Raw genomic sequence first — 11,357 nt, 5'->3', positions numbered from 1 at the left:
GTATGTATTTTCCCATCCCAATACAGCAGTAAATCAAATTTTTCTGATTTAATTTATGCAAAACTTTAAAGCAAAACTACATGTACAAGCACATCGTGTGTATTTCCCTCCATTATTCTCTTACCAGTCTCAGTCCTCTCCCAATGGCGGCATGGACTGAACACAGGTAGCCATTAGTGTCCTCATATACTTCAGCAGACCAAAGGGCACAGTTAACATGAACCCACTCATCCATTCCACCACACGGGAGGAGCCTACCAGCATCCTAATTAATAAATATTAATAATATATTAATTAATTAATAGGGTGTGGTTAACTCACAGTTGAAGATTGATCTCCTTTTAAAGTGCAAAGTAAGCAAAATCGATTATCAGCAGGCACATCTTTTCCCACTGTCCCTCTCTCCTCCTCCTCCTCTTCTTTCCTTTTGCCCTCTTCTTGTTTGATGGTTCCTTTTTTGTCATGTGACACGTAGCAATGATCATGTGATACTGAGGACAGCCTAATAATAATAATAATAATAATGAGGGGGTGAGACTTAAGCTCAAATTTACATGTAATTTTATAGTTCTCATATGCTCATAACTTGGAAATTTTACTCCGGAATCAGTTCAAACTTTTTACATAGCATAAGTACATCAATATGTATCAGAAAATGTAATTAAAATTGGGGGTGATTTCGGAGCCATTTTTTGGAAAAAAAACATGGGCTATAGTACAGGGAAATTTTCAGGAATTGGCTCATTTCTAAAAATGGCCATAACTTGAAAAATTGAAGTCGGAATCAGCTCAAACTTTCTACACAGCATAAGGACATCAATATGTATCAGAAAATGTAATAAAAATTTAGGGTGATTTCGGGGCCATTTTTCGGAAAAAACCATGGGCTATAGTACAGGGAAATTTTAAGAAATTGGCTCATTTCTAAAAATGGCCGTAACTTGAAAAATTAAAGTTGGAATCAGCTCAAACTTTCTACACAGCATAAGTACATCAATATGCGTATAGATGTGTATTTTATTTTGTACATACCAGTTCTCAATATCATTGATGTCATCAGCAATGGGCGTGTCAGTGGGAGGAGCTTCATTCTTCACAGCATCACTCATCTCCATATTGAACCATGGAAACAGCTTCTCAAGTTCCTGCTCATACCAGTTATAAAAAACACTCTTAATAACTAGTCTGAGCGTCATACCTTGTTATAAGATTGTTGTGATGAGAAGAGAAGTCTGTGTTTATGAGAGCCAGTCTTGATACCAGAGAAACACTTTGACAGCTGCTCACTGATCCTGTTAGCAAACTCATTCACTGAGAGGAGAGGAGTCAGAACGTTGATATCATTGACCCATATCGGTCCCAGGGCTGTCTTTATTGATGATATCATCTGAAATACATAGAAAGAAGTGATTAATATACATATATATGTACATGTACATGTACACTGGTGTGGTGAAATTAATCTTAAAGTTTGGGAAAATTTGGTAATTTTAGAGCCAATAAAACTTATAAACTTCCTACAATTTTGAGCATGCAATATATGAAAAGTTGGCCACAAAATTTAGAAAATTCACTAAATTTTAACCCTCAAAAACAAAATAATATAATTTTGACTAACCTTCTCATAAGCTTCATGTTTAAATCCATTAACAGCTGCTCTCCACTCCACCTCCTCCTCCTCCTCTCCCTCCCCCTCCCTCCTCCTCTTCTTATCCTCCTTCACTGTCCTGTTATAAGCAATACACAGTCTACAGACATACTCAACACTGTCGGGAAGGTCTGATAGTATCTCATACTCCTCATCTAAAGTAGGTGTGGTTAGGGGTGGAGTTTAGGTATGGGTGTGGTTACCTGTCATGTTCTCACAGTGAGAGTGGACCCAGTTATCACACTGACTGCATTGGACCATCTGTGGGGGCGTGGCAGTTAATTAACTAGTTTTAATAACAAGTTTACCTTTGAGTCAAAGTCATTGTCAAGGTAACACTCACCGCACACTGGACAGCTGTTACCTGATGAAAAATAAAATAATAACGTACATGTACATGTATCTGTAATTCTGTATGGTGTCAATAAAGTTCATTTTTAAATACACGTACATGTTACATGTACGTGTATTTAAAAACAATTACATGTGTAAATGTATTATAGTCATTAATTTTAGTGTTTTTGATCTAAGATACCTTTAGCTTTCAAGACGATACAGTCACTGCAATAGCAGTATCCATCTGACCATTGTGTGGGCGTGGCTAATAATGATGATAATAAGGACCTACCAGAATCATCAATCTAAACCAAAAAGGGGAGGAGTCAATAATAGAGACCACGCCTGCCACGATTACCTTATTTGGCATGTTGCTATGGCAACTGATACATTTAGTACATGTGACACATTTCCAAACTCGTTTGTTGTCAGTGCGTGGGCGGGAGGTGTGGCCTAACAGACAATCCTCGTGATACCATTCATTGCACTCACAGCATCTGACGCACTAAAAGAATATACAAGAATATACAAGAGTATACAAGAATATACAAGAATCTAGTAAAATATACTAACATTATCTATTATAAAATATAATACTATACTATACTAAAAGATTACGAGAATATACTAAAAAATATCCTAGAATATCCTAACCTTATTTGGCTTCCCACAGATTCTACAAGTGATGCACTGCTGACAGGTGAAAGTGGGTGTGGTCTGAGGTACATTAGCACAGAACCAGTGGTAGGGCTGGCAACAGATCCTACAGTAGAGGAAGGACTCAGAGCCAAGACTACCACACCTCGTGCAGAGAGGGAGAGAGGGAGGGAGGGAGGGAGAGAGAGAAGTGGTGTAGACTGGGTAACCATATTCAATACTGTCCTGTATGGAAGAAAAATAATAATAATAACAATATTCTAAAATCAATAATAGATGTATTTGTCTAAGAATACTTTTAATGCCAAAATTACAGACCACAATTTGGCTCACATGTGCTCCACTAGAACAGAACAATTATACTTGTACTTATCAATTATAAACTTTACGATAAACGACATACTTTACAATAAGAATCCATGTGTGTACATGTAATCCATAAATCAAGGCATTAATTGTTAATTAATTAACACGGTTAATCATACAAATCAGACTATATTACTAATTAAACTCACAGCTGGAGGCCAGTACAGCTGTATCACTGGCTGATTGTCTTTGGTCTTGCTTTGTGATGAGGGAAGGATACGACGAGGCCTTAGGGAACTGGGCATGGGACCACCTCCTCCATCCTCTCTTAGTGGACGCTTTGAAGGAGGAGCATGAGAATCTGTAGAAATATAAGAAGTAGTTTCACCTCTCTCTCTCTCTCTCTCTCTTCTTCTCTCTTTACCTGAAGATTGAACTCTTTTGTTTGATTGAGAAGACTTGACAGCAGCTTCACGAAGTAGATTCAAACACTTTCTATGACTAGTAGCAATAATAAACAAATAAATAAATAAACAAACAAATAAATAGACTCACATGCAAGCTTGCTTTCTGCTCCCTGGGCCTCCAAACTTTGGCTTGTCACTAAAAAAGAGAAACAGAGAAGTTACTACACGCATGTTTTGGCAATTGATCTAAATCTACTAATTATTATCATTACAATCCACCAATCAGTAATGTACATGTACATGTACATAATAATGTACAAAAACAACAAAATTAATTAAAAACTGCCAAATGTATTTCATATTTAACAAATTATAAAAACAAAGCACTCTCTATAATACAGTAATATAGTACATATAACATCCAGTTATACATGTACATGTACACAAAATTATTTCATCATTTCAACTCACAGGCAGTTGGTACACTTCCCGCAGTCGTTCTCTCTCAGGCACGCCTTGCACTCCAGGCACCTCCTCCGCCTCTTGAGTAGCCTGACGGGGGAGTGGTCATCACTGAGGGCGGGGTCATCGTTGGGGGTGTGGCTGAGGGCGTGGACTCTCTTTGAGGAAGAGGGAGAGATGAAAGGAAGAGAATCGAGAGAGTCTGTCTCCATTAGTAGACCATTTTCTAAAGGAGCACCTTCTTCTTTCTTATGTTCAGCGTTTTCAATATCTTCAATTGTAAAACCTTCCCAATCACAATCCTTTAAAAAGTAATAAATTAATTAATAAATAATAATAATAATGACAATCAATTAATAATAATAATAACATACATGTACATGTTCATACACATGTAATTAATATCAATTAATAATACAATAAATACGTTATTAATAAATTATGATATTGCCAGTTTTCCAATTTTAATATAACGTAAAGGTAGGCGATCATAATAAAAATTAATTAATCAATTAATATAATAATGAATATTTAATTAGATGGTGTGTACATGTACATGTGTACCTCATCGTCTGAAGCTCCGAAGGTTTTAGAAAAAGAGAGTCTAAGCGTCCCATTCTTTCTCTTCCCCAGTAGTGAACTCTTCTTGCCTTTATCATCACGAGTAGTCTCTCTCTTGTTGTTCAATCGAGTCTTCAGTGCTATTTTCTTGGCTCCTGATAGTTTCTTTGAGTGGAGACGAGGCTTCTGATTCTCCCCGGGGACCTTCAGCTTTGGCATGACGGAGCCAGGAGAGAAAGAAAGGGTTTAGTGAAGGAATAGTTACGCGCCTCTCTATGGCGGATAAATGCAGTGATCACTGGGTTAAATATTTAGACCACGCCCATCTTACATTAAGGGTGGGGCTGGAGTCTTGCAGCAGCAAGCAGACCAGAAACCATTTGCTGTAAAGAATCAACTCGAGAAGGCCCTGGAGAGAAAGGGAGAATGTAGGGCCTTAAAATTAGTGAGAAAGATGAGCACATAGCAGAATGGACAATAGAATAGTGGAAGAAGTAAATCTCATTTAGTTGTACATGTACATGTACATACATGTATACATGCATGACAGAAGCTTTAAAATTAATTGGGGTCAGCTCACACTACGTAACTAAATGCATGTATATGCATCAGAAAATTGTAAAAGTGGAGAATTCTCTCCTTTTATCTTTACTCAAATTCAGCCAAAGTCGCTTTTGAAAAACTTTAAAATTTTGTAAAAAATCCGAAGTTAATCGGAATCAGTTCAAACTTTCTATGCAACATAAGTACATGTATATGCATCAGAAAAAAAATAAAAAATAAAGGATTCTCTCCTTTTCATTTTTTTGCAAAATTGGCTAAAGACCCTGCACTATAGTACAGGGTCTTTGCTGTATACTTTCATAATAATGTTATTCTGTTCATTCTTATGGTATCATTTTATTAAGATTAATTTTATAAGCATTTTATGCAATGATGTAATTCTTTACACAATGCTCTCAAAGCAATTGAGAATTGAAGCAGTTAATTCCTGGTCCACCAGTACTCTTAAGTAGTGTATCATCTGATCCTTGTATATCATCATTACTTTTGTACTGAATAATGATAATAATTGTTATAACTTTCTATATTATAGTAGTTTCTAAACCACTTTAAGTTAAAATGGCTTGTGGTGAAGATGGGGCTAATCAGGAAGGATTCTTAAAAGGAAGAATACCAGTTAAAGGATGAGTAGAGCCTGTAGAGGAGGAAAAGACTGAGAAAGAAAAGGACATCTAAAGCAAGATAATGGCGCTGCTTTATTTATAAATAAATAACACATCGCACAGTGTAATAAATTAATTTTCAATCCACATTATTATGCATGAACTACTCATTCACTGTACATTACAGACATAGGGTAATAGTAATAGATAATAGTAATAGTAATAGTAAAGATTACATGTTTTGAAGTAATAGTAATAGTAATAGTAATGGAGGAATCAAAAAACAAAGTAATAGTAATTGTAATAGTAGGAGACAGTTAAGTAATAGTAATACAATAGTAATTGTACATATTGTAATACATTATTGTACAAGTATTCAATGTACATGTACAGGTACATGTATGTGCATTCAAGTCTGTCTGCTCTGACAAAAGGTTCATCTGCTCCAGTGGTATTCAGTATAGGAGGGAAATTTTTTGGACTGGAACGATGCAGACTTTCTGATACTGTTTTAGAGAAGCTTATAAGTATAAAATGTAATGGTCGTTTGCTTTAAAGAGAATTGATTTGAAATTATAATGTAATCGTAATATAATTAGATTACATTTAGTCTTGCATATGCAGTAATAGTAATAGTAATAATGAAATTAGTGGAGTAATAGTAATAGTAATATATTACATTTACATCTACTAAACATGTAATTGTAATAGCAATAGAATTTTTTTCTAGTTAATAGTAATAGTAATATATTACTTTCTAATGTAATTGACCCCATGTCTGGTACATTATACAGGATTCTAATGAGAACTTTTATTGATTGATAATTAATTGATTAAGTTAATTATTATTTATTCATTTGCATTTTGTATGCGCATGCGCAAATGATCAGCTGACCACCTGACCTGATCAGCAAACAACATCAGTCATTCACATACTCAAAGAAGACACTGCACTGCTTCTCCTTTTATTTAGGTAACAACAGTCTCTATACCTAGATTTTTGAATAACTATCAAATTTAGGTGCCTTGGCTTGGGTCTGGAGTGTACTAGTCAGGCGGACTAGGATCGTATCACATTCCAGGCCCGTAGCCAGGGGGGGTGATTAGGGTGACATGTCACCCCCCTTTTGAGTTAGTACCTTTGTTTGTTTGCTTAAATCAAACATGTATTTGTGGTATTTCATGTGCATCCAGTCCAACTTGTCACCCCCCATTTCATGTAACTCATATTTTGTCACCCCCCTTTTTGTAACCCTGGCTACGGGCCTGCATTCAGATAGCCAAACAAAAGGACCGAAGGAGGCAGCGATTGCTGCACTGCTTCTCCTTTTATATTTGTTTAAGGTAACAGTCTCTCTACCTAGATTTTTTTGAATAACTATTAAATCTAGGTGCCTTGGATCTCACAAAAAAGACGGCAAAGACTGGTCTGCTATCTCTGCCGGGGTGACTGTGGATTGAAACTATCTCTGGGCCGGCTGTAACTGAACTATCTCTGGGCCAGCTGTAACTGATGGCTAGAATCAGTGGAGAAGGAAAAGGTGAGAATTATTAGTTCTAATTACATGTAAGGGTATCTAAAGGTGGTTTTTAATCTGAGCCATTGATGCATGCTTCCACAACACTTCCAGTCATGATGCTAGCGTATGAAAAGCAATGCGTAATATTGAGAACTCAGCTGTTTAGAGGGTATCTAAGTTATGATTTGTGTGAGGGTCTGCAACTCCTTTTTTAGTTGTACGAGATTAAAAGCAATTAGATTATTTTGTACTGGGATTGTTTGGAGTTGTGGACCCCCTCAGGTTTGTGATACCACGGCACAGCGTTAATGGCTTGTGTTGGAAAGCACCAGGGACAGTGCTGGACCTCTCCACACTCTGGTTATTGGCCTACGACTTGTTCTACTGTACTGGATGGAGAGAGCTACAGCCACACCCTCCTGTTGATGACATCCGTGCAAGAGCTTTATGAGCTTACGAAACGTGATTCTTTGTGGTATCACAAACACCTCTTAGACACCCTTTCTAAACCTTACCTAGTACATTGTGTATCTTATGGTGTCTGCCTGTTTGATTCCAGTTTTATAGAACCTTACATGTGGGGTAGTCTCAGTTAGCCTGACCCTCCCCCCTTTGGCTCGTTGGTAGGGCTGGGTCTAGCTACATGAGCCTACCTAACAGGCACTGTAAGACTTGTACTAGTCCATTGACATTAATTTCATGAAGTAATGAAATTAGTGACAATGAACTCACTGGTAGCTGGTGGAATTGTATTATCAGAGGAGATGTTCATGTAGTACAAGCAATGTACTTCATGTACATTGTTCATGTTCATGTTCCTCTGTGGAGCCATACATCTTCTATAATGAGGATAGCTTTATAATGAGGGCACCTCTATATAGTGAGGACACCTTTATTATAAGGACATTGTAATGTCCCAATTGGTACAAACCAATACAGAGGCACCTCTAAGATGAGGACACCTCTGTATAGTATATATAATGTCTACCATTGTGATGTATGGCTCCTCCTCAGCTATTTTAAGTTGTTTACATCAAGTTGAGTTAAAAATGGACCATACACAGTCATAGGCAGGCCCGTAGCCAGGGGGGGTTCGGGGGGTTCGGACGAACCCCCTGTTGTAGCTGCAAAAAAGTTTTAGATTAGCTCCTGTCATGAATAACAGCACTGCAAAAGCAGGATTAGCATTTTGGCAACAGCGAGAAGCACAGATAGCCATTTTAGCTGAGTCAGCACATGGCTGAGATGCGTAAATTAACACCACGCCTACCAACCACGCCCATTTATGTCAAAATATTTTGCTTCGCGCGCAGCAATTTCCGAACCCCCTATTTCAAGTTCCTGGCTACGGCCCTGATAGGTGAGACTCAATGTCTCAGACAAGTTGCAAGTACATGTATATAGCAACTTGTAATAATATAGAGTTGCTAGACACAAAGACTACAGCAGAGCATCAGTTCTGTGTCAACATGTTAGTCATATGAGAGTTGATTGGCCCAGTTATTCCTTTCTTGAGTTTTATTGCATTTGAGGAGGTGATCATCCTACCAGTTACTATCCTAGTCCAAGCTGTGTCTTCCATCAGTAGTGGAGCTCTCAGTCCAGCTGCTTCCTCATCCTCCCTTTTAAACAAAGGCCTGGGCTGGGGCTGTTTAATAATTGATCCATTGTCATCCCAGGGGGTTAGGCCACTCCTGTTTACTGGGCTAAAGATTAGATTGCTCCCTAGAGATCCCCACCTCACTGTTCTTTTATAAACTGTCACTGTTTCTTGATGTTACATGGTATCTACTATATCTTCAGATCAGTAAAGAATGTCTTCTGTCTTTGACTGAAGGTGAGTCTTCATGCAGTAAGTCTTTAAAATCCATCATTTGGATCTTTTGTACTTCTTGAAATTTTACATGACATAACTTGTCATAATTCACAGTGGACCTTCCCTTTCATTTGCTTTTTTCCACTGAATATCTTTAGAATACTATTAGTTTTTAAATTCCTCTTTCCTCTAACATGTTATCTCTACTGCTGGTCTATTGCTAACACTCAGTTGTAGTACTCAATGGCCTCTGGACTGTATTGGAAAACGTGTATCTGTCCCTTGTGGGTGAACAGGGAGTGGTCCATCATGTTGGACGTCTTTTTAATTATTTCCTCAGACTTGCAATCAAGGACAGGGGCTACCGTTTTGAGGAAGAATGGAAGAAGGAGGACCATCTTTTGAACGAGAGTTTTTTAGCAAATGTGAAGGAAGCAATGGGAGCATTTTTATTTTCGACAAAGAACATATTTTCTATTGAAAAAATTTTCTATTTTTTATTTATAATAAATTATAATTTTAAAATTATAATTTTAGAATTATAATTTTGCATTTAAATTTTTCCATTTTAAAAATGTTCTGGCAGCATTGTTGGCCTTGTCCTTTAAAGCCACTACTGCAATCCTGTTTTTTTTATCCTTTTTATAAAATTCATGAACCATGAACATACCTCTAATTCTTCATCGGCTAAACATTCCATTTCATAATTTGAAGAATCCCTACAGACTGAAACATAGTTTAGCTCTAGCCACTCTCAATGTACTCCTTTGCAACTATTCTGGATTTACTGTGGGACCGTGAGTCTTCTCTCATTCTACCCAGCTCATCATTCAGTTTTTTATTGGCCTTCGTAGCCTTTAAATTAATTTTTTTTAATTACTACTTAGCCGTCTTCTAAGGGCCCCTAGTCTAGCTTGCCAGGCCCACTGAGGAGTTGTCTACTCCAGTTTATGCCATATACGTTACGTAGTCTCTTATGTTTATACTTGGGCTGATTCGCAAGAATACGGAGTTATCCTGAGGTATACTGCTGCTTACTGCATAATAATCCCTGTACCTAATGGCTGCATCTCTGTTAGTATTAGAGGATATCTTTGATGTTAAAGAGAGTCTCTGACATTTGAAAAGGACATTAGACACTTCAATAGTAGAATTCAAAGTGACTAAAAGAGGTCTTGGAGATGGAGCGTCCTGTCGATAGCGGCCAAGGCGACGACAATCACGGGCATAAACAGGAGGAGTCCCATCAGTGGAAAAATCAGAGAGAATAGCTGAAGCTGCATTAATATCGGAGTTAATACGTGCTGTACGAGGGGTACCAACGGGAGATTCCTCAATGCCAGAGACTATGATGTTAAAACGATGGTGAGATGAGTCCAAGCTTGGAGGTAACCTGGACTGGGGAGGAAGTCGCTCACGAGGATGAGATGTAGAGGAGGGAACATTATTTGGAGATGGTGATAGAGAGCTGGACAAGGCATCAATCTGCTCTGTAAGTGAAGTGATAGAATTTTGGAGGGAGACTATTTCCAGAGATTGAGCTGACAAGGAACTCCGGAGAGACTCGATTTCAGCTGATTGAGCCTCTAGGCGGCAGTGAGGGCACAAGAAAGGTAGAGGAGAGCTATCAAGACAGGAGAGAGCTGCTCGAGAAAGTCCAGCACAGCCCCTGTGAAGCCAAGCAGCACACTTTCCCTCGCACATTATAGATAACTGTGAGCTATCAATGATAGGGTCCTCGCAAATGGGACAGATGCATTCGAGGTCAGAACGGGAGGTCTGCTTAGCCTTGCCTCGAGAACCGGGGGGCTTCTTCTTGGCGTCCACATGAGGAACCTTCTGTCCATTGTTAGAACTGGTAGAGACTGGCCCGTAAGACAGTCTCTTGTTCTTAGCAGGGTTAGTGACTTTATTACTCGCCATAAAGACAAGGTCAGCGAGAGAGAGAGTCTTTGAATCAGACAAATACTTCTTGCCCCCCCCCCAGTGTCTCGCCTCTTTTGTGAGAGTGAGAATTTCAAAATGGACTTGATACTTGACGTCAATACCCAGCTGTACCCTGTGAGTCTTGGAGATAAGTTCCGCCTTTTATTGACTACAACACTTAGAGAAGACGGGCTACTTTGGGAGTGTATGGTCATAGCAGCAGCTCATTCTTTTGTGCTTATTTTTCAAATGATAGTTTTCCCTTTGTAATGACATTTTTCTATTATTAATTTTTCACTTAGCAGAATGGTACTCCTTTGCTGCTGGTTACTGGATTCATCAGCTACTGTAGCTGCAGCTCCTATCACCAGTCAGAGAGGATTCACTGTACAGTAATGGAGGAAACTGAAGTTAGGCCTGGATGATTCCTCTTGAGGTGTTGACTGATCTTTGTATTCCTGCCTTACTCGTCTTGTGGGAGTCTAAAGGATTTGCCCAAGTTATTAAAATGAAAAAAGTTATTAATTGGGGAGGGACATTTTTCACTTTATA

At 38.2% G+C, this 11,357-nt stretch overlaps 1 protein-coding gene across 2 annotated transcripts in view; it reads right to left on the bottom strand.

Moving 5' to 3' along the window:
- Positions 1–4,849, bottom strand: part of LOC100636799 (histone-lysine N-methyltransferase 2A-like) — an 8,051-nt gene extending 3,202 nt beyond the window's left edge. Inside the window, exons 1-16 of one of the 2 annotated variants that reach the window (XM_020001448.1) lie at positions 4,709–4,849; positions 4,381–4,650; positions 3,826–4,118; positions 3,503–3,550; positions 3,372–3,448; positions 3,157–3,308; positions 2,639–2,866; positions 2,343–2,489; positions 2,184–2,289; positions 1,957–2,012; positions 1,852–1,909; positions 1,619–1,803; positions 1,199–1,387; positions 1,033–1,145; positions 322–502; positions 125–265 (exon numbers count right to left, since the gene is read on the bottom strand). In XM_020001448.1, coding sequence (XP_019857007.1) covers positions 125–265; positions 322–502; positions 1,033–1,145; positions 1,199–1,387; positions 1,619–1,803; positions 1,852–1,909; positions 1,957–2,012; positions 2,184–2,289; positions 2,343–2,489; positions 2,639–2,866; positions 3,157–3,308; positions 3,372–3,448; positions 3,503–3,550; positions 3,826–4,118; positions 4,381–4,596 — 2,190 coding nt within the window. In that variant the 5' untranslated portion in view covers positions 4,597–4,650; positions 4,709–4,849. Of the gene's footprint in view, positions 1–124; positions 266–321; positions 503–1,032; positions 1,146–1,198; positions 1,388–1,618; positions 1,804–1,851; positions 1,910–1,956; positions 2,013–2,183; positions 2,290–2,342; positions 2,490–2,638; positions 2,867–3,156; positions 3,309–3,371; positions 3,449–3,502; positions 3,551–3,825; positions 4,119–4,380; positions 4,687–4,708 lie in introns of those variants that run through there. The other variant, XM_020001447.1, reaches the window with a different exon arrangement.
- Between the last annotated feature and the right edge of the window lie 6,508 nt (positions 4,850–11,357).

Source organism: Amphimedon queenslandica, unplaced genomic scaffold, assembly GCF_000090795.2.
Source record: "Amphimedon queenslandica unplaced genomic scaffold, v1.1 AMPQUscaffold_13074, whole genome shotgun sequence".
In the NCBI taxonomy this organism is placed as follows: domain Eukaryota; kingdom Metazoa; phylum Porifera; class Demospongiae; order Haplosclerida; family Niphatidae; genus Amphimedon; species Amphimedon queenslandica.
Note: the sequence above shows the minus strand (reverse complement) of the source record. Positions and strands in the feature narration are given on the sequence as shown.